General features: G+C 39.0%; 1 protein-coding gene across 2 annotated transcripts in view; it reads left to right on the top strand.

The window, feature by feature from the left end:
• Window positions 1-359: 359 nt before the first annotated feature.
• cadm1b (cell adhesion molecule 1b) overlaps window positions 360-27024 on the top strand; it is a 167068-nt gene continuing 140403 nt past the window's right edge. For both annotated transcript variants that reach the window (XM_063493582.1, XM_063493581.1), the window contains exon 1: window positions 360-510. In XM_063493582.1, coding sequence (XP_063349652.1) covers window positions 435-510 — 76 coding nt within the window. In that variant the 5' untranslated portion in view covers window positions 360-434. The remainder of the gene's footprint in view (window positions 511-27024) is intronic.

Below are 27024 nucleotides of genomic sequence, written 5' to 3'. Positions count from 1 at the left end.
CTATAAAGCCAAAGCGCAGCGAGCTGGGGACAGCCTGGTTTCACTCACATGAACTAAAAAGCTATAACCATAAAATAAAATTACTATAATATTCCTATAAAGTGTCTGTGGTTCTCGGTGGTGAAATCACCACACCTCCCTGCATGTTTTTTACACTTCCTGTGGAATTACTGTAATATTCTTTCAATATTCCTGCTGGGCTTTCGGGTGATTCCGTGTTTGGGTTTAGTTTTACATTTCGGTAAAGTCTCCAGGTATTACTGTAATATTCCTATGGTGTTTTATAGGCCTGCATGTCATTGCAACACAACGCAGTCCAATATCATAGCGGGCTCCCTGCTTGAGCCCTCCCTCCGCCTCTCATGTGTCTACATTTTCATCCCATGGCCGTCTCTAGGTGATTTAGCGCCGCCAGTCTCAAGCAGGTGTCCAACATGGCGATCACGGGAAGCGGATCTCTCGCAATTTCTTTCTTCGTTTTCGTGATTTCAGCGGCGTTTCTTCAGAAAGGTACGTGTTTTTGTGTGTGTATGTATGTTTTTATTTTGGTGGGGCTTCTCGTGTGTGTCCGTACCTAATGCAGAAATAGCCCTTCCACAGCAAAAGCCCGAGGAGTACCGGGAGAAGTTGTGGTGCGTTTGCGCTCTAGATGCGCACAAGCTTCCCCTCCAAATCTCAGCATCACTTTCTATTTCTCCGATAGTGCCGTCGACTCCAAATTACTCACTCTCGAGACTGTTGGGCTGCTTATCGTGTGGGCTTATTTTAGCGCTGATTAAAAGGGGTGCTGTCCTGAGTTTTTACTGCAGTACAGCTACAGATAGGACTGCTAGAAAAAAGTATTCTCAGCGCTGCACAGTTAGGACAGGCGGAGATAAAGTATCGCCAGAGATAATCGAGTGAAGTGGTCGTACAGTATTTTGACCCAGGGCAAGTACAAGGCAATTGCTCACTGAAACGTGGTCGACTCTTGTGCCTTGAGAGAGAGGAGAGAGGATAGAGAGAGCACGGCTGGAGCGCGCTCGTATCCTTTGCTTATACCGCATAACCCTCCACAGTCCCAACTCATCTCTGTGTCTACAAATCTCCCAAGTCTGGGCTTCAGGTGCGCTTTGGAGGAAAAACACGCATTGCAGCTCTAGTCTCGCACATTGTCCTCTGGCCGCACAACTGCAGCCGCTGTTGACCGTGTGTGTTCCCGGTCCGCAGTCTTCACTTTTCCCCTCAGTGAGTGACGCTGGGAAATGTAAATCTGTCATGTCTTTGTTACTCTTGTTTTTTCACAGTGTAACTGCACGAACCAGGGATTAACTAAATATGCGTGGCTATTGCAGTGCTCAGTCCCATCATTTCCCCGTTATTCCACCGCGTTTGCATCAGAGTTGCATGCGTCAGTGTTTTTTTTTCCCCTGGAAAACGTATCCGCTGACAATGTGACGCATGTGAAGCGGTTAAAATGTCAGCTTGCAGCCACTTTAAATCCCTCCCAGAGGTAGGATGGACATGTTGTGCTGTCAATCCCCGGGTTGTTAAAATGGCAAGCAACAGTTGCAGTGACAGGTTTACACTTGAAGATTACTTGAGTGACCCCCCCCCCCCCCCTTTTTTTTTGCAGTTTATTTTATTTATTATTTAGAAATTGCAGGCATACTGTACACAGTGGCATCTGCAGCACACATCAACAGGTCTGCAGAAACTAATCACTGCATGCCTGTGCTTGCCCGAGTGGTAAAGAGTGTTCCCAAAATGAGGTTACTAGTCAAAGGAAGTTTTAGACATTGTGTTTTTTTCCAGTTCACTGCTTATGAGACTTTCATTTCACAGTTGTTGAATTTATTATAGTCTGTGTTGAATAGCGGTTAAATGACATTTACAGCATTGTCTGGCGTCTCCTTGTCACATTAATTTAATTAACCTCTCAGCTGAATAAAATAATGCATCGTGAATGTGAAACAACCCCAAGCTCGGTACGCTGAGAGCTGCAGCGTTACAGGAAACTCGTGTGACCTCTTCTTTCAGGTAAAAATCCCCAAGCGAGAAAGGGTTGGATGTGACCCTAGGTTATTCAGCTCTCTGGCTGTCCATGTGTGAGTGCTGGGCGCAAAAGAAAAAAGGCCCAAACTCTGTGTGTGTGGGCAGTGGGGAAACTCTGCTTTTTACAGCTTTCAAATTTTTCTTTGTAAACGATCCAGAATGTGTGGATTTGAACTAGTGAGACGAGAATAGTTTCACTAACTTGATGTTTCCTACCACAAAATATGCATAGCAATAGGTGAAAAGGGAAGCACTGATAATGCTAAAGAGCTTCTGAGCATCCTGTTATGAAATGCCCAGACTTTGCATTTCACCAAAGTATCTGTTTAGCAGTATTTCTCTGCCTGCGTCTCCTGGGGCTCGGCCTGTTGTAGCAGATCAGATGGTTGAATTTCAGAAGGTTGCATAATCCCACTTATTGCCAGTTTAAAGTCATTCGTCAGGACTGAGTGATGGTGAAGTGGATCAATACGAGCTGTCATGAAGCCTCAACGCGCTGCTGAAGGAAAGGGTCTGGGAGAAACAAAAGGAAACATACAGTTGTTACGGTACTCTCGGTTGCCAGTTGGCATGTGACCCAGTGAGTGATTGAAGACGTTCGTCTCTGGCTCCTTGTGGTGGGGTTTGGCTTTGAAACAGATCCTACTGAAATCTGCTCGCGGTGTGCTGCTCTTCCCTCAATTTCTGTTTGTCTCTTTGGATTCTGGAGGGTGGCAGTGTTTTAGTTCTTCAGTCATCATACGAATGTTGAGCTCCCCACGTTTTTTTCCGCTAGTGTGTGCCAGTGGTGCAAGCTGGGGCCTCAAAGAAGTACATTCATATTTGACTTTGCATATTTTTGTTGAGCCCTACAGGATCAAGTATCAAAAAATGAATAAAAATATCCTCTTTTAATTTTTTTTCCTGCACAGTGTAATGTTTCCTTGCATTTTACTAATTTTGAACATTTTACCATTGCAGTTAGACAACAGTAAAATGTTATTCATATATATATATTTACTTTTTTTGAATATATATGTAGTATATAAATCCAGCTCATTATTTCCTTTTAGGGTTTTATATTTCGAAAATAATTCTGTGAAGTAACTACAAAAACCAAATAACTGGCTTATTAAAAAGCTAAAAATTGTACTTAGGTACTAACTGACTGACTGCCAGAGTATCTAAATCAATAGTCCACGAGTCTTCCAAAGCCCAAGGTAACCCGATCAAACTGCATTATTTGGCTGACCGAAAGTCTAAGGCTTGAAGATGTGCAGTTTAGTTTCACAGAAGACAAAGAAAAGCCTCAAATTCCCCACTGAAGCTTGGCATTTGTTCTCAAAAATCGCCTCAAACAATTACTTTATTACCAAAGTAGATGCAGATTAATTTTGTGCGAATCCACAAATCAATTAATTGAGTAACTGTTTCAGCTCTCAGTTCATTAGTGCCATTTGTGTAGCAAACTGAAGTGGCCTTCTTTTGACTATCTCTATAAAATAGCACTTACAGTACAGTACAGTGTTTCGGGATAAATGTAATACGGCACTTAATGGCTCATTGATATGTGCCCGCTTGCAAAGTATTTCATGGCCTGTACGGTGAGATCACCACAGTACATCATTTGTAACAATAATATTCTCTTCTATTTAAAGAAATTGAATTTATTGCTCATTAAATTTACATTAAACTCTGCTTAATAAGCCTCACTCTAATTGCTGGATAATGCATGGCACTACTTTATGCGGTGGCAGCTAATCTTACTGTTGGAAAGCGAGCGGCTGGCAGAAAAATGGCAGGTGATGCATGTAAGAAATGTAGCCACTTGTAGGAGCTGCAACAATGAAAATCATATAGACTGGAGTTTTATTACTTCACTGAGGACATCACACTTCCAGGCTGCATCTTCCTACTGTATATGCTGTGTGAAAATGCAAAGATTGCACGGGCTCATCTGTAAATCAAATGGAGTTAAAGCCATCTCTATCTAGTCTCTGCAAGGCAGAGTGTGTGAATGTGCACTCGCGATCAAACTTCACACTCTCTTTGAGCTTATAAAATGAATCTACGTGCGGAGGGTCCTTGTAGCTCAAGGCAAATGGGCAGATTTCACTTCAACACTTGTCCTTTCACGTCAGGTGTTGTTGTAAGCCAGCCAATATACACAGAGAAAGAAGGTGGTTATGGAGGTCCGTGTTGGGAAAAATTGAAAATCTCTTTCTATCCTTGACTTTATATTCCTTTCAATTTCTGAAAGACTCCAACGTCTCTTTAAAAGTATCTCCCTGGGTGCTGGGCATGAGGGTTTTTGTCCATACACTTTATAGCAGGACCTTTAAGTAAATGCTCTATCAGGTTGTTTTGTCAAGGTCACAGGAGGTAGTGCTGGAGACATACATCACACTGAGTTGTGTAGTTATTATTACCAACACTCCCAACCAGCCTGCCACCAAAAAAAAAAAAAAAAAATAACTGTGGATCTTCTATGTAAGGAATTTATGTACAACTGAATGACAAACTGAGGCCGATCAAAAATGTGTCTGTCTGTCTGTGTTGAAATGTAGTAAACAGTCAATTAGGAGAAACAGACAGATGACAGGTTCTTTCATGATTGTGGGGACAGAAGCCTCCATTCACAGTGCTGTGGTAATGAGCAGGAGTGCTGATGTCTCTGCTTATGAATATGACATTGTTCTCTCTGTTCCCTGGATCTGGGAGACCTCACTCTATTGGCTGCGATGCTTAGACGCTGACAATCAGGACCACAATGACAAAAAAAAGTAAATGCAAAGATTTTGTTTTGAAAGGGGCATAGAGTGCACATTAGTGTGGGTGATGGAGCAATTACAAGCCACCATTAAGGCCGTGGAGCAGTCAAAGCACAGCACTTTGGAAATGAAGAACTCCAGTGGGTAGAAACCCTCCATAACCGTTAAAGTAATAAAAAAGAAACAAATAAACAAACAACGAAAAAACCTCCGCAAAACACGATTGATTGCTTGCTAAAGTTAGGTTTGGGTTGGTGGTGTCAGTATGACTATTCATTTTGCCAAATACAACTTCACAGATGCCAGTAACAGTGTAATAGATTCACTTTGACACCTTTAAACCTTCCCTGAATTTACCACAGTGCAATATGATTCAATCTAAAACAGTGGCAATGCTAATATCTACTGCGATCGCTACTTGACATTAACTGGCTGCTGTTGTACTGTCTAATATATCCTTCTCACGTTGAATGAGATGCGTATTAAATTACAGCGATTCTACTGTGTCATAGCTAAACATCTACTGCACATGGCTTTGTGTAGCCAAGGAGGGGTGGTTTGTTGTTGTACAGTTGCAACTGGACGCCACTCTTTGTTGAATATACATTTGAAGATTTGGCAGTAACTTTATGTAAATTCACATTTTCTGGCTCTCTCTGATGCAAAGATGTTCAATATCAAATGAATAGGAAGACCACATGAAATAAATTATAAATGCTCAAATTAATAAATACTGAGAAATATTATTACTGTATATAGCCATGAAAATGAGAAACAAATTCTACAAAAACTCTGAAACATGATAAAAGATATTGGATTGTGTCAACATTTAGTTTTTTTATTTTTCTGCATAAACATGATTTTATTTTATTAAAAAAATTATTGTAGATCAATTGTTCCTCTCTTATAGCTGCATTGTTGGTTGCTCTTTAGCTGCTAAATGCTCAAATATGTTCATCAGGCAGTCTCTGACTGTGTCTGTCTGCATTTTGATCTTGAATGTGGATTTTTTGAGAGGTGAGAGCCAACCAAAACAGTCACTTTGTGGGCTGTACAGCTCAAAAATGAGCTGAAACTCGCTCTTAACCTCGGTATGGTTGAGGGTAGCACAGCATTATAAAAATTACGAGTTTGTAACATGACATGCAATCGATTGGCCATCATGGCATTTCACATTTTGCACCCACCAAGCTAAGCTGGGTCCTCCTGCATTTGTCCTCTTGCTGGATTTTGACAGATTCTGGGGAGACGTTTCACATTATCAGAAATTACACGGATCAAATGGACCCAAAGGGCCATTCTGCAAAATTTATCCACTCATCAATGTGTCATATTCAATATCTGAGTTGTGATTCTCACAAAATATTTGATGATGTATTTCATTTCAGTGTTAAACCATCAAAAATTGCACTGCTTGAGCCAAAGGGGGATCAAAATAGGCAAGGATTTTCTATTGATGATTATCCAGGTCGTGAATGCTTTTTCTTATGGGCAACCCAAATTATTTAAAAAATATTTTAAGAAATTGCGTTGTCTTTAGATTAGTCATGGCAAAAAGGACTGAACCAAGAGAGAACCTCGAGGGTGGATGGCACAGATGATAACTCACAACATTAGGACTAAATAACAGTTGATCAATGTGGAGGAGAAAGGACTTTTTCTCTTAGAGTAGACTGCATCCCTAATCAATAAATTCAGTTATCGAGTTCCCTCTAATCCACTGCTGGAATAAGAATGAAAAAGGTTCCAATTGGTAGCTGCAGTATTTAACTTATAAAAGAGGAGATTTTGTTTGATCTGCTAAGAAAAATGACCCGGAGTCAGTTTATCAGTACGTTTCCACATTTGGAAATATTGCCCACGCCCCCCTCCTTGGACCAGTTTTATCCACTTTGTCCACTGTGGCTTGATGGCAGGTTATTTAGAAGTCTGAAGGCAGGAATTTCTCTTCCCCTGGCAGAGCTTAGTTGCATTTCAGACATCAGGAATGGAGCAGCTCCTTTCTTTCTCCTCTCGTGGCTTGTTTGGGTGGATCTGAGCCTGATAAAATAACCAGTGTGTGCTCAGAGTCCAGTGTAAACAGCAGCATACAAGTGGGAGTGATGCAGCGCTGCTTTACAAAATCAAAAATACAACTATTCCTCAGTGCCGGCAGAATGCAAACATTTCACTAATCAATAAATCCTACTCTTCTAATAGAAAGACAATTGTTGCAGCTATCATAATTTATTCTGAGAATATAGTGAAATTGGAAAAATCAAAGATTGTCAGCTCGTGCATATCCAGTAACATATTAAGACAAGGACGGCTCTTGCCTTGCACCATCCTGTGGAATCAGTCCCTGCTTTTCTTGTTGGCACGCTCCAAATGAATTTATGCAAGCTTGATGAAATGTTGTTCCCTTACACAGGGACAACATTAGAATACCTCAGTACTTTAAGTTTTGTTTTAACACTGCAACCATTGCACCTTAAAGTTTTCCTAATTTGATTTACTCAGTGATGTCATCTGGAAAGAACAAACATGTATTAAAGAAATCAGACATATTCCCAGAATTTGATTTATTCTGAGAACATATAGTCCAAAATTATGCCTCTTTTTAAATTTAATGCTGCTTTCACAACTGTTTTTGAAAATGGTTTAGTTATTCGATAAAATGTTACAAAGCGGAAGAAAGCAAAAAATCATCTCTTTTGAAAAGCATGAAAAACAGAAAATGGGACCTTCTTCATAAAGTGGGTGATCAGAATATTTGGCAGTATTTTTTCAATGATTTATTCATTTAACTGATGAAAAAACATCTAACATATACCCCTGATATACGTTAGATGTTGACGATGTGTAGCTGACTTGATTTTAATGGTCTGTTTGCTGATTGAACATTGTTGCTGTATTGCACTTGGTGACAGTGATAAATATTTGTAATATTTGTTGGCCTTATTTATGTATATGGAGCCTTAGCTTTGCATAAAGGCTAGAAAAACACATCAGCCAGCACCTTTAAAGTTCACTGATTAACATATTACAGGTTGTTTGTGTAATCCAGACCAAAAATCAACCCTGGACTGACGAGAGCAAGGCAACATTTTTAGACTCCAATGAGCTAGTGCCACCCACAAAGACATAGTTTGGTGCTTAAGCCTCCATAAAAGACAAACTGGTGATGTTACTTTAGATTAAAGTATTCAAGAAATTAGCCAATGAAATAGTGAACCATACAGAACATAGTAAGTAGATTTTGATATTTCTCGACAAAGCAAGGCTAGCTGTATCCCTGCTGTTTTTAAGTCGGTATGCATATCTAGTCTCTATCGCTGCTGGGTATTAGTTTTTAAAAGATTTCCTTTGATTGAAGAGATACATCCTTTGACTAAACACATTAAGCAGCTCTAAACAGAAACATTTGTTCTGGGGTTGAAGGTTGGGTTAACATCGCTTACTTGGTGGAATATCATACATATTATTAGCCAGCCTTGACAGACTGGCTGTTGCCCCCAGAGTCTACTTGGATGGATGCACGGATAGATGGCTGCCCCCTTTAAATAAGTGATCTGAATTTAATATAATTAGGCATGTATATATATTCAGATACACTTGGTTTAACCTGATGAAAGTAAGTCTTTAGTAGGGATAAAAATGTAAGAGCTAATCATCGTTGCAGAATCCATACAGTGAGTGCTGCTCAAGGTGATATTCGGATGCTGTTTACTCAGAAGTGAGTTGTTGTCTGACAGGTTGGTGTTGCCAGCCTCTGGGGCATCATGCTCTTGAATTATCAGCGTGACGATAGACCCATCTTAATTACCCTCAGATACAGCGCTATAATCTGTCATTGTCAGGCCGATCAAGACTGTGCAAACCAAGCACTAAGACTCATTCACCCAAACCAGAAGCCTATTGATTACTTTTCATACTTGAGTCATTGCACTGCGGCGAGACATGGGAGGCAATAGAGCTAATGGAAAGGGGAAACTCAAAGTCACATTGTTTACATCTGAGATGACAGGTAAATGTATTTGAAAGGAAATATGGGCTTGATCCAATGGCTTCCAAATAACAGTCTGTTTGTAGCTAACAAGGAAATTTAACCCCGAGCCACTAAGCCATCAGCTGCCCTGAAGCTCAGATGGTGAGCTTAACGCATGGGAGCTTTTCTATTTCAGAATCAAATCCATGTCCAACGATTGAAAATAGAATTTGTGTTGTTTGAAAAGTTCTTCAAGCTGTTTCACACAATTAGTTTTAATTTTTCTTTGTGTGCGAATGATCGCATCAACAGCATCCTCAAAAATAAAGACTTTCTTAGTCTGCATACCAACTGTACTGAATATACTTTATCAGTATCACTGCGCTGCAAAACCTGATTAAATTCATGTTGCACACTCGCTTTAAACAAAAAAGATTCTGTATGTGGTGCTAAAAACATCTTATTATCCTAGTTATTTTTTATTCTTGGTGAATATTCCCTAAAATAAAATGACCTTACCATAGCTTAAAGTTCTCAAAGACCCAGTATGTACTTGTTTCAGTCATACAGTACTTGAGGCACTTGAGTATATATACCATCACCAATCAATAAAATCCAGGAGGCCTAATATGTGGCCTAAGAGAATCCCACACTCTGGTTCCCAGATGATAGGACCGGGCAACCTTCTACCTCCCCTGCATATTTGCCAGCATTTGATAGCAGAGTGGGCAGCGGATGAAGAGTTTGTGGGGAACTCAGTTAGGGTATCACTCTCCACCCACCAAAGTGCACACTATGTGGTCCAAACACAAGAGCACGACTGCTGCTTGTGAGACAGAGAGAGAGGGAGAAAGAAAGAGACACCGGGGAGTTTATTTTCCACTTGTCTTTGTCTGCAAACTGCAAATTTTTTCACCAAACACGTGGTGGAACAAAATAAAGCTGAGAAGAGATGATTAATTAGCATCTGGAAATACGCTCTTATGTTAGGCTCCCATTTAAAAATCCAACTAACAGAAAGAAATACCTTGTATCTGTTTTCTCTTGTTTTGTGACAGTGCTGGATTATAGCTGCTCTCCACATGCATGTTCATTTGAAAGAGTGCAGAGGTCTTGGTGTCGGCTATATGCGGGAAAACATGAAACTGTACCGAGGCCATTGAAATGTAATAATAATGCATTAATGGAAAAACAAATTAAATATCTCTGTTATTGGCAAGCTGTTGGCACTATTCTACTAGATGAGGGACCTATGTTGGATGTCATGCTGCTGTGTTGCTCACTCCATAGTTCCCCTACCTCTCCAGTGGCTGTCAAATAAAGATAAAATATCAAAGTAATTAACTGAAAAATAAAAAGAAATGCCACTTAGTTCTTTTTGTTTTTTGCTAATACTGACCTATGACTCATTTAAGCTTAAGAAAAGCCACCTAACTAAAAGGATGAACTAGTGTTGTGTCTGCACAACTTATCAAAGTCTCATTTTTAAATTGTATCTTTAAGCCCTTCTCCCTAGCAGCCTGTCACAAAAACACTCATTTGTACCCGTTTCTTTAGTTGAATCTATGAAAAATGTCAAGGATAACACAGTTTGACAGGCAGAAAATAGTATTTTTGGAACAACAAGTTGATTCCTAAAGAGCTATTAACCGAAAACTTGCCATATGTCGACATGGTGTGCGGTGTGTTCTTAAAAAAAATGGGACAAACTGGACAAGTATAGGACAAGAAAAAGAGGTGTCAGGCCTAAAAAACTAACTACAGCAGATGAGCAGTATCTCAAAGTCATGTCCTTGAGAAATAGGAAAAAGTCCAGGAAAGATGTGTCTCTCCATAAGACAGGTCTTAGTGATGAATACAAATTTGAATGCTTTGGTTAAAAAATGAAGTATACACATGGAGGTCAGGAGAGAGGTACACCAGTCAGGTCATGGTTTAGGGCTTCAGTTCAGTTAGTGATGTTGGAGATCTTGTCAAAATTGATTGACGTATTATTATGTTTTGAACTATTCTATTCTTTTGTCAAATTTTTAATATATACACTGCTGATTGTGCTTTAATGGACCAAACAAACTGACCAACGTGTTGAAGCCAAAGCCTCCAAAACATTTTAAGAAATTTAACTGTGTTAATTTAGATTTCAGTTTCAATTTATTTATTTTACTTTTTTTTAAAAAAGCATTTTGTATTCTTGTAATGATTATTTAGTTTATGATTTTTTTTTCATTCAGTATGTGGCTGTATGCTGTTTTCTGTTTTCCCAGTGGGGTCTACACCGTCTTGAGACTCCCTTAATGAGCTGCAGGACCTTAATGGAGCCAGAATGCATGTTTTTGCCTTATCATTATGTGTTGATGTTTGTTTTGTTCTTGTGTTACTGCTTCCAAACCCTCTATAACTTTCTTATTAAAAGTGCAACTTATATTGCACAAAATAGTTTTAGAGCTTAAAAAAACAGGAACATGGATCTAAGCAGCATACCTTCATTAATGCTATTCATTTGTCAAGATAAGCCGATTCCACATGTCAGATTTTCACTCAAGTTAATTCTTTCATCTCTACTTTATTCTTTGTTCCACCAGTGTACAAATTCTGGCAAAAATGGAAGAGCTGTTATATTTGCATATATAAATATACGCAAAGTGCACAGTCTTAATGCTTTGAATTTGCGATGAAGTTTTTTGAGGGGGGGTGGGGGTCTATTTGTGGGAGGGCACACCCACTGAATGTTTCCCTTTTCCATTACTAACAAGCAGAACTTTCATTTATTCAAATCCACAACAAATAACCCAACTTTCTATCCATGCTTGCCATTTATTGTTGTAAAGTTATAGCTTAACTCTTTACTTATTGAGAACCTATAGGATTAACCCTTGAAGGTTATGGTTTCTGTCATATTTCACGTCCGCTTATATACAGCTACCCTTGCAAAACCCGGAAACTATCCTAATGGATGTCAGCCCACATTTTTATTGATATATACTGAGGTTTCAGAGCTCATCATTGAGGATACGGTGGAGGTCGTTAGGTGTCGTTTTTATGGGAGCAAGAAGTCAATCATGTATTCCCTTCATTCTAAAGGTAGCCTTTTTGTTGTAATGTTTGCCTTTATATGTTTCAGTATGCACTACATAGTGTTCATTTTACATAATTTTATATGCCACTCGATAAAAACATAAGAAGATGTATGGAGGCAACGGGACAGCTCAAAGGTAGAATAACAAAGTGGCACCTATTCATACTTTTTAGTGGCAGTTCTTGATCAGGAAGGACCTTTGTTTTTGTGGATGGCTTTGTAGCTTACAACCAGAACTCCATACTTTAGCAAGGTGAAGAAACAACAAAGTCTGCTTCTCACTTCAGTAATATTTGATTTTCATGTTCTTTTGTGTAATCAGGTCTCATCTAGTTTTGAAACACTGTGAATTTAATTGGTCATTTGGAAATTTATGCCCTCTCTAAACCTGTTTCAATTGGTTTTCCATTCTTCAGAGAGGGAGAAGACATGCCAGTACTCATTAGTGGGGAGCTACTGTTTACAAAAAGGTTCAACACCTCTCTTGCGCTTAATTTGCCTTTATTTTTAAGTGCGTTAATGATCTAGTTTTTGGACAAGGCAGTAACTAGTAAAATATGTGGACACTGTAGCACACTGTGTGAACCTGTGTGTGCAGAAACTGAAGTTTAGTCTGTCTGTCATCTTGTCTATCAGTCATATTAGGATTTTGTTTTTCCTTGTAAGGATCAGCGTTGCTCCCTCTCTTGTGAGAGCTATCAGTCATTTCAATAGTTGCTCGGTAGCTGTGTGTACTGTACGGAAATGCTTTTTCCTTCCTTCCTGTGAACTCTGGGCTCTGTTTTCATCCGGGTGTGTGCCACAAAAGTTTGCTGTCTTATTTTCTGATGGTACAGGGGTTCACAGGATCATTATTTGTGAGCCGTAAACAGAGTCATTACCGGAATTGTCACTTTGTGCTGCCACAAACACTTCCATTCCCAGTTTGGCAATAGTGACCTAGCTGCTTGTAGACAGAACCAAATCTAACTAAATGTTCCTTAATAATAAATCAAGTGAAAAATTTAAACTACAAAAAATAAACTGCATTTTTGTTGTTCACCATTATTTGGTTTATATTATGTCAAATTGCATATTTAGTTCATGTTGGAAATTTGGGATTTTAACATCGCCTGTGGCACTTTATTTTGCTAGCTGCATTTTTTTCACTTGCGCATCCTTAAATTATAAATTTCCTCTTGGGAGAACCTCCTCTGAACTCTCTGGCATTGCCAAATTATACATCACTATGGGGAGAGGAATCCTTTTAAAGAGATGAGAGGAGCTCATGTGATTGACCCTGATTGTTATCAGCTGCTAACGCGCTCGCTGATAATGCATGATAATAGCTTATGTCTAATTCAGTCCTGTTTTTATGTGCAACAAGAAAAATGGCATTGATCTCAAAATTTCAGAGCTGAAATCACTAAAACTGTTTACAATTTGAGAGAAAATTCTGTGTTTATGTCAGACTCGGCTCATGAAAGAAGCTGTTTAATAAATATGTTTTCATCAGTATTCAGAAACCCATAACCAACGTAGTGTTTACAGGTACACTAGACCAGGAGTGCACAATTAATTTCCCCAAGGGACTACATGATAAACTGGGACTGTTGTGGAGGGCCATACCAATAAGCTTAAAAAAGGACCAAATTAATAATGATCAGAACTGAAGTTAGGTTACTCGTCCAGTCCTCCCCAGCAGTCCCAGTTTGTCCTGTGGCCCCTTAGGAAAATGAATTATCCATACCTGCAATAGACCGTCCTCCATTGCTCTGTTGTCCTGAAAAGGCAGTAATTTCTTGCAACGGTAGCCTACTGTTAGCAAGCATTACGGCTAAGGTTAGCTAGCTAGCTAGCTGTAACTTAGCTCTACTTTAAGGTGGTGATGATTGGCACAGTAACTAGAAGTATACTTTTAAACCTGTAAAATTATTTTATTAAAAACAGAATTCAGCTTGTGTATCAAGCTTTACATGCTGTATAAGTCATGTGAAGTTTTGCAGACACATACCTGCCAACCTTGTGATGTTAACTTGTCCGTGACTTTCTACAGTTATAGTGACAATGTACAGTCAAGTGATAACGCAGCAGTCCTACAGGTCTGGAGGGTTTATTCTGTGTCCATTTGGTGAGTTCTTTCTGGAGGTTGTTGGTAGTCGCTCGGAAATTGATCGCTGAAGCCCCAGTCACACAGAACTTTAGACCTGGCAATGACCTCTTGGCAATCCCTGGCCATTTGAGAAAAAAGTTATGTTTTCCAAACCTTCTTGCAATTGATTTGGCTGCTAGTAGGTTGCTGCATTCACTCGTACTTTAGGTGGAACATGCTGTCTTCTCTACAAACATTTAGCAGGTACTCTCCGAGGGGTAGCGAAACTGTTAAAAGTGTGACACAAACTAGAACTGGAGACCATTCGCTTTAAGAGTAAAAGTTTGAAACATGTCATTTGCAGTGCTAAAGTGCATCTATTACTTTGAAAGGGAATGTTCTTCAGTTCTAATTTGCGTTGCATTTTTTCGAGTTTTATAAGCACAGCAAATGTTTGCACATAAGTTGGTGTCTTGCCTGCAAAGATCAGTTGACCTTGGCAGTTTGCTAGTGACCTAAGAATTCATAAGGAAGTTTATCGTGAATAGCCTTCTTTATAAATGACTGTCCAATCAATCGGGACTACATATTTTTTCACATACGTCTGGGTGTATCATGTCCAATATGACGGAAGACTCCCAAGCAATGTGCATATGAAACAACATGAGGAATATTCATTGATTATACTACTTCCACTTGATATGCAATTTAGCTACTTGCCCAGCAGTTGCTTTGGGAAATATATGTTATAGTTTTAAAGTTTAATTTAATTTTCATAACATGTAAAATTGCCAAATCAATTACTTTTGAGGTTTTGCTTTTTAAGTTGCACTCTTTTTTAAAAAACATCAACAGGATGCATCTCAGAAAAGAATATGAACAAAATATGAACAAAATGTTTTTACAGCCTCTTTCTGTGGTCAAAACTTACCAAATGAAAAGTTTTGTGTTGTCAGCGTAAGTCAAACTTAGCTCTGTACAGAAAACCACTAAGGAAGGCAGAGTTGCTCCAGTCTAAAAACAGATATCAATAAATGTAAACAGTACTGGCCTAGGGATGTCATTAAAAAGAATAGCATGTCTAGACCTCATAAAGCGAAAACATATTGTTATTTCGAAGCAGCAGGAGTTATTGCCTGTGAGCACTAAGATGACATCCATCAATTTAGGGTTTTATTGGAAAATGTAGATAGGCTGCTTGGGAGATGTAAATGATTTACTTAGCATAAAGTTTTGCTTGAACAGGCAGGGAGATAGTGTAGTTAGCGAGGGCAGGGAAGTATGCGTGTGACAAAAGCGGTATTGAAGCAAAAGCTGATTTCCCCAACCCTGAGAGAATCACGATCTGTGCATGAATAAATAGGCTGGACCTGCACAACATGGATTATTCTGGTTCAAATATCAGTAGACTTAAGGGTTGTCAAATGGCATACATGTGTAATAGGATTGTTGTACATGATTTCATTTTGTCACTTGTACCCAAATGTCATATCTTCTAAGGTTTATGCTGATTGTTTCTCACTGTTTTGCGCAAATGAGTTTTTCTTTCCTTCTGCCTTTTTATATCATACGTTCAGGCCAATTTAACAGAACCTCTTCACATTTAAAACTCTTTCCTTTGAATTTCTAATGATATGATGGCGAATGAAAACCCTTCCTGTAATGAAGACAGTTTATACAATAGATGTCAGAGCACGGGCAAATCACTATTAACTTCATTACTGCCTGTCAGTGGAATACGCCAATACGTGGTGTGACAACAACCTGAATAAATTTAATTGACATAGAAAAAAAGAAAAGATTTTAGATTCGGCACATAAAAGTTTGTAAAATTCCACTCTGCGTTTTCGAAATGCTAGAACTTCAAAGTCAGAGCATTTGCATTCAGTTGTGTATCACTTTGACATGTTGGCCTCATCTTTCAGTAAATCTCAAATCTACATTTATTCAAATGTGCTCAGCGCGGTGAAGGTTGACACTGCATAATCCATCAAAATGTTCCATTTGAGGAGAGGGGCTGGAATTATTTGAATCATCAGAAAGCAGCCTTGCTTGAGGTGAAGCAGCAGATATTAGGGTAGAAAGAGCTGAAATTTTTAACCCCTCGGAACAACAGCTTTTAAATTCTATTTAGATAAAGGACATGAAAGCATTCCTTTTTCTCAAATCACGTCTCTCTCTTTTGTAATACTACTTGATGAAAATGCATGAAATGTGGTGACACAGGCCTAGAGATTGCTTGGTGATTTCCTGGCAGCAGTGTTGAGGCAAGATGGCTACCTATGCATTATGAAACTGGATTATAATATAACTTATTTTCTAGAATATTTTTGCTGTCAGCACATCACTTTTGTAAAAACAAAAGAAGAACTGGATCTGAGAAGCCAACATCTCCTTGTTTTCCAAGTTTCTAAGCAGTGAACATCAAGATACCATCTAAGGCAGTGTTTCCCAACTTTTTGGAGCCACGCACATGTTTCACATTAGAAAAATCACACGGTCACACTTTTTTGCTTTCTTCTGACCACTGCTCATGCTAGGGCCTTCATCTGGGTCGGAATTTTGTCCAGGACCCAGGTCAGATTGACTACATATTCTTTTCAAATATTTATCTATTGCTATTACGCGCTGCGTTGTCTCACTCACAGCATGACTATTATGTAATTTATTCTTCGTCTTCTCTGCTTTACTGGCAGTTGGCAACCCATTTAATTAGAGCAGGTGGTTGTACTGCCCTCTAGTGCGAGACAATATAATCTTCTACAGCACACCTGATCATTTCTCACGGCACACCTATGTGCCACGGCACAGTGGTTGGGAAACACTGATCTAAGGAGACAACCACAAGCACATGATTTATGTCTGGGATTTGCACAGCTTGTCACTAATAATACTGGTTGGTTATATAGAACCCAACCCAGGCTCAAACCCACCTATTATCAGCATGAACGTCATACAGTCACCTGTGATGAAGCTGTAATTTGATGTTCAGAGTGTCGCTCATGGCATAGATGTGGATGCTGGTCTGTCTGGTGGTCCGGCGGTGTTCTGGTCTGCTTTCCCAGTGGTTTTCAGGGCAGGCTGTGGGATGTAGAGGTGCTTCTGGGGCTGTTGTGCCCACTTGTTGTGTTGTGGACTGCTTCTAGTGGTGTGATCGGTCTTGGTTTATTGGTTTCTAATCCTGATGGTGAGTATTTGGCACATGGAGCTCCTGGACTTGTTTTCTGAGATTGGTATGCCTGGTTTGGAAGATAAGCTCACATAAAGCATTTTTAAATTCATTTAAAACTATAAAATCACTTAAAGGTACATCCAAATGTGAAACTGTCCCCAAGAGCCAGCAGCAAAACCTTGAAAAAGCTCTACAAGGGACTGATTGGATTGAAGTGATTACAGATGGGGGCATAGACAGCGGGTGTGATTTATTTCTTGTAAAAATTAATGAAGTGTTTCATTAGAAGGAGGAATCAAAATAAAAGAAAAGGGAATACTCTGCCCTGGCTAAATGATGAATGCAGGAAATTGATGAAAGTTGGGGACAGATTGCTTAAAAATGGTCTTATTGCATACCAACAAAAATTCTGGAGAAAGTAATAGACCATACGATAGGCGAAACAAATGTTTTTATTCAGATAATTTAAGGGACAAAGGAGAATGGAAAAAAACTGCCAAGAATTACTAAAACTGCTCTGAAGACAAAAATAAAAGATATAGAATTCAGAATTAGTAATTCATTAACGAAAAGGCCAACCCCTATAGCTAAGATAACGGAGTTACTGAGCTACTGACTAATAAACTAAACCATGGCTGCAGCACTTTACATCCAATTTACATCTAATCCAATTTCGATTCTTTATATAGTGCAACATTTAACAGAAAAAGCTAAATGTTTACTGCATATAAACACTTGCATGGTTACTGTAAAGAAAGCATTTAACACTGTCTGTCATCTGCTCCTTTTATTGAAATGGACACTTTTAAATTTTTCTAGAAGTTATTCTATCATAGATCATCAAATCATATTTATCTCATAGGTAATAATGGTACCGCCTTAATGATCTATGCAATATGTGACAAAATGCACGGCACTAGCACATTAACGAGCTAACGCATTGACGCCTTGCAGCCCCTCGCACGGGGCAATCTGCGTTAACTTGCTAACGGAGTTTTTATGCATTAATGCGGTTATGGCGTTAACCTCATTTTAACGAGAGTAACGCTGACAGCACTAATTCAAACATATGCAGATGATGTAATAATCTTTACACATGGAAAAGACACTAAAGAAGTCTCTCTGATTCTTAAAAAGTTATTGAATCATGTCCAGGAATGACTTACTAAATCGTTTCACTTTTTTAAAACACATTAAAATAATATGTATAATAGAAAAAAACAGAACTGTATGTTGTCTCACAGGTCAACAAACTGTGTTGTAAGTAAAGGGAACTAAATATCTGAATATTTACAGTGGCATTAAAAGAGTACTTTACTTATCCCATATTTAAGGCACATCCCAGCAATGACTGGCAACCAGGCCTATGACCACTATAGCCCCTTTTCCATTTGTACCAACTCTGGTCGACTTGCCACGGCTCACCACGACTCGACTCGGATTGGATTGACTGATTTTCCATCACAATTGAGTACCGCCTAATGTGTGTGGCCGTTGTTATAGCAATGAGTCAGAGCGTCCCATGACGTAATTAGTATGCATCATGAACGCTAAAATAAAGGTGGATATACATGCTGTTTGGTCTGTGGCTTTTTCTCAGACTCGGGGACCACAGCGTTGTTTTTTTGTTGCCATTTCCCTCATTGTCGGGCTTAAAAAATGGTGGTTTTGATATTCATTGAGAGATGCTTTCATGACTCATCGAGTGCCGCCACTGACCAGCCAATTGGTGGCATGCAGTCTGACCACGTCACATTTTAGTACCTGCTCGGATCTCTTGGAACCATTTTAGTACCTGGTACCAGGTACTATGACCTAATGGAAAACCCTGAAAACTGTGGCGAACCATGGGGATCGGATCCAAGTAGGTAGTAATGGAAAGGGGGCTTTTCAACCAATTTCTGTCTAAGTTTCACTGTTTGCAAACAGTTCAACATGTTACATGAAAACCATGCGTGACAGCGGGAATCCTCTTGCAAGACTGTGGACCAGGCTCTTTGCGACTGATTTCACTTGACGATAGCCTGCAACATCCAGCAACAGTTCAGGGAACACACATTTCTTCCTAGCGACTAGAGGTTGCCAAAGAGTTGCTGATTGGACTGTGTGACAGAAACAGCCATGGCCTTGGGAATTATGTTTAAAAGTCATCCATATTTCTCAAACCTCCCTCTAGTGCACAGTACCTCTAAAACCCCATAAGGAAAATACTGTCAGATATTCACTTGGATTCAAGGGTGAACTTACTATAATCTGCTGGTAAATAAGGTCACTGTGACCTCACAAATCTGTTTTTAGTCAAGTCAAGAATTCAAGTGCTAATTTAGACAAAATTGGCAAATGTTTTATAAGATATTTAGGCAAAGGGATAATTGTATTTTTAAATCCAATAGGTCCACAGCTCACTTCACAGGGTTCTGCAAAAACACTTCTGTACATTTTCCAACAGCAGAATGGGAGATATTTGGTTGGATATTTAATTTATGACACTTTTTGAATCTTTTCAAACTTCATCCATCCGTCAAAGCAAAGACATGATAAACCACGGAGAGGTGACCTAACACAAAGCAGATAGGAAAACCACAAGCTCTCACATCCCCACATACAGCCAATTTAGATTCATCAATTAACCTAACATGCATACCTTTGAACTGTGGGAGGAAGCTCACACAGTCACGAGGCAACAGTGCTAGACACCCCACCACTGTGCCCTCCCCTATTCAAAGGTTAGGTTTGAGCTACAGTATGTTTTAGATTACTGTTTTGGTCCTTTTATTGTACATTATTATAACAAATGAGACAGCGCTGCAACTTTCAAATCTAATAAAGCTTAATTTTTTTTTTTTTAAAATTACACAATCTCTTGTAACTATCTGCGGCACATTAAAAAACCTGTATAGCTTTACTTTAGTTGGAAACTGATCTTAATGTCCCCATAAAAGTATCTTCTTCCCCTTTACTGACTCTTCTGATTGCTTTCATGTGTACTATTTGAGTTTTACAATCAATTACAGACATGGTTTAAATTCCATTTTGGCCATAAAGAGTAAAAAATTATGCCCATGTCCATTCTTCATTTGTTGCAGCGGAAAAGTGGAAAGGAGATGAATGCTGAAGAGAATAAAGAAGTTGTGTTTCCATTGCTATCTGTTCCGTGACTTCAGTCAAGGTTGTGGTTCAGGGCAATGTATTAAATGATGCTCACATTCATACACATCTTCACTTTGTATGTGTGTGTGTGTATGTGTGTGTGGTGAGAGCTGGGAATGTATTTTTTCATCCCTGTGTCCAATTTCAAGGTTGGAGTGTGTGTTCAGGGACACACGTGGAAAAAATGAATTAAACAGCATTTTGCTGTGCTTCACTTAAGGTCAAAACCATACCCTTAATATCAGTCACAGTTTTGTAGTGCCTTATAGATCAAAATGTAATTCTGTTGATTAAATGCAACTTCAGAAGCCTTCACACAGATGTAATTACCGATCTTCAACAGTTTGTCACAAGATTCTTTCAGTGCAACCTTGTATTTTCATTTATATTATCAGTTCACACAAAGGCATCCTTACAGACTTGATGAAATGACTACATTTTTTTACTTTATACACATATATATGTTATAAGTATAAAGCAGAATTATTTTTGACATGTCTTGCTTAAGCTCGCTTATGAAGATTGATGCCACTTTTATATTTCCGTGATAATAATAGGTGGAACCGCATCTGAACAGGAAGTTCAGCCTGGAGATGGTAGCATTTGTCACACACTAAAAACCAAAAGTCTTTGAAAAGTTACTTGGGTTATTTATACAAACAGCAAACATCACTCTTGCAGAATAAAGATTTATTTGTTGTCTCTTTGACTCGATTATTCGGTGATTAGTGGCACAGGTAGAAAACTTTGCGTGGATGACACATTGAGCCCATGGCTGATGAACTGTTGAATGACAGTTGGCTTACCCTCAGGGGAGCACCTGTCTTTCAAAATACATTGTAAGTGTAAGTGTCATTATTAGCAAAATGCTGTCACCTTGTGCTTATGTACCGTGTAAAGTTTGAAATGATATATTCATAGTAAACAAACTATTAGCGTGATGGGTGACATGTTTTGTCCGGTGATTATGCATAATTGTGTTTAATGATTTTCTAGGCACACAAGCATGTCAGACAAACATACTGCATGTTTGTTTTTGTCTCCAGCCATCGCTCTTTGTGTTGTCTAGGTCACTTTGGAATATTCATAACCTCTTGTGTCATCAACACCCACGCAATTTGCAGAAAAACGTCTCACTCTTGACTCCGAGGCTGCGTATTGCCAATCCAGGCCAGTGTGGCCATCAGGCATCCACGATGGCATAATTGTGGAGTATTAAACATATCGCAATGACATATCAGTCAGCGGAGATATGCAAAGACCTACTTGGTTTATCCTTACTCTTGTCATAATGGCCTGAAAAATGGAGGTTTGTTTTCTGCTGGATCATAATTATGTTTGGTATTTATGAGGCCCATCAAGCCTTCAGTCTGGAGGAGCTGCGTTTGAAGGTGACTCTCAGACACATCGCATCTAACTGCGGACACATTGAAACAAGGCTCTCAGACAAGCTGTCTCCTCTCACCGAGCCTTTTAAATCATCATCACTCTATCCAGCTGTATGATGGTTCACATGATATATCACCTGTTAGAGCAGCAGCGTGCGCACCACCGGCAGACAGTGACAATGAGTCTGGCAGCGAGCCTTTGCTCGTTTGTTGCTTCTGTTTCCTGTTATTAAGCTATTGCTTCCATGCTGGTGAGTTAAACGTCACTTAAACTGCCAGTTGAGTTTAAGGTTGGTTTACTTCTTTTCTCTTTTTTTTTTTTTTGCCCTTGAAACTTGTTTCAGTGATGTGGCCAGTTGAATTTTTCATGGCTTCAATCAGCTTGCAACAGCTTGTTAAACTCAGGAATCTAACACGACTGTGATGCTGCTGCCCGTCCGCACGTCATTCTGATAAAGCTCAAGCTGTCGGCACATTTACACAGTCTGAGTAAACTCTCTATTGTTCATAGTTAGGAAACCATTTTTGTGTGTGTGTGTGTGTGTGTGTGTGTGTGTGTGTGTGTGTATGTGTATGTGGAGTTTTGTCAATCAAAGCTGCTCTTCTGATTGTGATAATAATGCACTCACAAGCTTAATTGCTGACATAATGACACTACTAGACAGGCAGGATTCAAAGGAAAACTAGGTGGATTTTTTTGTCTTTTGTTGATGGTGACAGTGGAGAGATAAAAGGAAATGAGGGTGAAAGAAGGAGAGAGGACTGGTGTGCACCAAATGTTGTTGGAATTTTACAATCAGGACCTCTAAACAGCCAGGACAGTAGAAAGGGCAAATCCACCATCTGGTTCAAGGCCTTTTGGGATATATTCTCCCCCCTGTCTGCGTGGATTCTCTCCGAGTACTCCAGCTTCCTCCGACAGTCCAAAGGAATGCAACTTGTGGCTTAGGTTAACTGCTGATTCTAAATAGGTGGGAATGTGAGTGTGAATGGCTGGTTGTCCCTCTGTGACGAGCTGTCCAGAGCGTACTCCACCTCTGAATGGGATAAGCGTTAAGTGGACGGAAAACAAATTAGCTCAGTAAAATATAATACAATATCTTCCTGAGAACCGAGGAAAAGAGAATCTTCCCATTAAACTTTTTTGGTGATTTTCTGCCTCTCTGGAGCTAAAAGAGTCCCCCAAACACATGAGGTATCAGTGGAAAGCCCAGTATGTCCTCTATTTAGTACATCAGAACTTATTAAGGTAGCTCAAATAAAAGGTATCCAGATGTTTTATTATGTTTTACTCTTTTCTGTTAAAAATGTTTCTGATCTATCTGCAATTAAAACATTTTTACAATTTCTTCTATCAGAACCACTAAATAACAACTTTACTGCAATTAAGAAATAGGAGTTTTAAAGTTAGTCTGTAAGGAAAACCCATCTCATTCATTGGCGATTGGATTCTATCAACAAGATTTGTCTCTGTAACCTAATTTGACGTATTTATTACTATTAATTAGTCTAAAAAATGCAGAGAATTTATTGTGTTCAACATCTACATTGTGCTGTTGGCACAAACATTTAAATGATGTATTAATTAGCAGTTTGAATGAACCCCTAACAAATTCTTGCTACCTCTCTGTGAGGCAGGTTTTTCTTTTTTTTTGGAAATTCCAGAGCCCTTTCATTAGGCAAATGATATTGATTATTTGTGATTTTTTTTTTCATTGTAATTATGTCATCAGTGTGAAAAGGGCGAGCCACAGACAAGGGAGGAAAAATATTAAAACACTTAATAAAACCAAATGGATTTTACTGACAGTAACAAAACACAGAATATTGCAGACTTGATATCACGTTTAAGCTGCTTATGTGAACATTTGTCATTTTGACAATCAATAAAACTGTGGAATAACCCAAGTAGCAGAATCCTCATTTCTGCTTGAAATAGTCTGACTTTAAATCACAAAAAAAAAAAAAAAAAGTCTTGTTGCCAGCTTCTAACTGCGGGAAGAGAAATTACGTTTTCACTACTAACTCTGGATCTCAGTAGTAACACTGAGGAAGTGTGTGATGCCAATAATTTTTTTGTTAAAGACAACAAATTATTTCTCATACGTGTGAATTAAACCAGGTGGGACTGCAGGAATCTCAGTCCATGGTGCTTTTTTGCCGCTCCTCATTACTCTTCCTTTTTTTTCCTCTAACCTCTTTTCTTTGTTTCTTTCTTCACTCCTCTTTGTGTGACACAGCCACTTATTACAGTTAGAGGGCAGGTGTTTCTGGCCTCAGCTGGACATTATCCTGGCCCAGATTGTCCTTGGACCCCCATGTCTGTCATATGACCTCGACTGAGGCAGCCACATATATCATCGGCTATTCTTAAAGCTACCCATACCATTGACTAATCCGCTTTGGTCTGATTTAGAGATAATCAAAGGCAACGCATCAAAGCATTTTATGGAAATAATGACTCACTCATTAGCCATATGTTTGACAAGTACGCCCTCTTGGCATTGGGAACCTCTCTATAAATCATAAACACAGATCTGACAAAAGGAGATGATGAAATATATATTCTGACTGAGAATCATCGAGATTGTATTATTGATGGATTACAGAGCAAGCTGTCATAAAGTAGCCCAGTCTTTACTTGATGTATGACTGCCGAGAATATATTTTGGGTCATCTTTGCTGCCACCATATTTCTTCACAGAACATGTTGCAGTCATCATTATCAGTCTGACCTGCTCGGGGAATTTTTCTCCCCATCCAAACACCCAGATGTCATCACATACAGCTTGTTATAACTGAAGCAATCTAAACAAATGATCTCACTGGCCACCTAAACATGTTTTCCTCCACATAATATGAAGCTGATACCCTCCCTTGCCCCTCCAAACCAGCCACCCACTCTCTGTCTCCTGTCTTCCTGGGCAATCTCCCCAGGCTGTGAGGACAAGACAGGACAGGAGAGGATAAATTACAGCCACAGAGCCCCGGCTCCCTCTCATGCTTTCATTTGCACCAGCAATTAATCAGCCATCACTGGAGAGCTCTTGCATGTCAGACTGAGGATTTTATTAGGGATGTCCTTTATGGGCCTTAATGAGACTTATGTCTTCCTTGAGTATTTCATTTGCTGCACATAGCATGGCTGCTTGTAACCTTGAGGTGAGGATTTTTTTTTTTCTAAAACAGTAAAGCTTGGCAGGGCTTTGTTACTCACCTCTTCCTGATCTTGACTTGATTTACGCTTTCATCCGCTGCCTCCCTCACTATTACAAATCCTCTTGTCTTACAGTTATCTAATTTTAGATACAATTAGGCCTGATTTGTTTTGTTTATTCTGACATCCTTCCTGCTCGCTCTGTTTTTGAAATACAGCACTAAGTGCATCATTGAAAATGTGACAAATTGCCTTTCATTCTGTGAAACGCAGGTAGACAGTACAGCAGCTCGATAACTGCTTTAAGTTGATTAAAATAAAAATGTCTGGGCTTCGCACTTTATTATTATTGTAACAGCTACATAAAACGCACTTTTCCAGGCTCTTGGAAAAACGTGACGTCACAAACTTTCATGAGCCAATCAGGATTTAGCAAACTACATATGAAGAGAGGGTTGTTGGGTTGTTTCCTCACATTACTGGACCGCTGCACAAAGCCTCATCCAATCGCACCCACACAGTCCTTATGACAGATCAGCTGAAGTTTTAATTAACAAGTAATGATGAATAAGTTTTTGTGTTGCTTTTTTTGGCACAGCAGTGAGTTTGACACGAAACAGAAGGGAAAGGAAACGTGCAATAACTGAGTAGTGTGCTGCTAAGGTGCTCTTAAAGCATGTGCTTAAAGCATCACTTTAATCATTTAAAAAAATTCAGTTCAGCTATTTGTTTCAGGGACAAAAACATTGGATTTACAAAAAAATAAATTCAGTGTGATCTTCGAAAAACTCGTTAAACATGTACTGTGGGAGTATATAACCTCTTCCAACCATCTGGATTAAAAATATTCCATCTGTGAAAGAATAACTACAGTTTGTTTTCTTACCAAGGTAAAACATTCAGCGCAATAAGGGGCAAGTTCAGCTTCGTAATTTCAATTTTCAAAGAGCTTAATAACCTGCGTTAGGACAAAGAGACAGGACAGAACTTGCTATTTAATATGCATCATCCTACAATAACATGTCCCACTGCACAATAATGTACACTACCAGAGAATTATCTAGATGTACACACACATGCACGCAATGTGCCAATGTGACATGCATACTGACTGCATATATTTATCAGTTTCATTATTGTGTTAATGTTCATATTTCTATTTGAATAGTAACATTATTAAGATTATTGTTTACTGTTCAAATATTTGGACACATTATGTTCTCTTGCTTCGGCAGTTCTTGAAACACTAATACAAATAATGGGACAAAAAATATATTATTTCTGAAATTCCAAGGTCGGTCGATCTGTTTTCCTAAATTGTCCATTAGATTGGGTGATGGAAGGTGTACGCCTTGGATAGGTCCATTGTAGAGCTAACACAGAGATGTTGTTGGGGGTAACATTCGCACCTCCAGACAATTTGGAACCTTCAATTAACATAAGATTTCTTTGGATTTTGTGAGGAGTTCCCTGACAGAACCAATGCAGACACAGGCAGAACATTGAAACACCACACCTGCCTGCCAAGTTAGAACTAGAAACCTTAAGGGGAGGTGACCGTGTTAACCACTGCACCGCTGTGCAACCTATGAGTTCCACTTTTTTATACTAACTAGCAAAATTTGATGTGTTTTTCAAAAATAGCATGTGATATTTGGCTTCTAAACAGTTTAATACTCAAGCTCTTTCCACACACGCATGGCTGTAACCAGCTACCAGGATACAGAGGTTTGATTTTCAGTAATTATTTTTTCAAAACAAGACAGAAAAAATGGTCACGAATCAATATTTGATTCTTCAGATGGCTTTTACTTTGAAAAGACTTTACAAAGTTAATCACGCGTACTATAGCCCATCTAATTAGGTTGTGCTGTGTTGTGAAGGGGGTCAAGCTGACGCTTGACAGTAAGGCCAGAGCCACAGAGTAAGTGTCTTTTTCAATATTTTGTTGTCTTGTTTTACTTCACTTTTAAATGATACACATATTCCATATTTCAACCAATATGTCTGCCATTATTAGCCATTTGCAGCCATATCGGAATCAGCATTTATAATGGCCGATAAATTTAAAAAAGAAAAGAAGAGATGGGAGATACAACCTTCAACAATGTTCTTAGTATTGATGTTACATAATTTGTACACCAGCTTCCTTGTTACAGGCAGGTAGCGATTTGTACGTTGTACATTATTTTGTAGATGACATTTAGTTGCTATCAGACATTCCAGGCTCCAGTTGCCTGGGTAACTAATTATTTACCA

This window comes from Pelmatolapia mariae, linkage group LG14 (genome assembly GCF_036321145.2).
Source record: "Pelmatolapia mariae isolate MD_Pm_ZW linkage group LG14, Pm_UMD_F_2, whole genome shotgun sequence".
Taxonomy (NCBI): domain Eukaryota; kingdom Metazoa; phylum Chordata; class Actinopteri; order Cichliformes; family Cichlidae; genus Pelmatolapia; species Pelmatolapia mariae.
The sequence above is the reverse complement of the archived record's forward strand: the minus strand, read 5'-3'. Positions and strand labels throughout refer to the sequence as shown.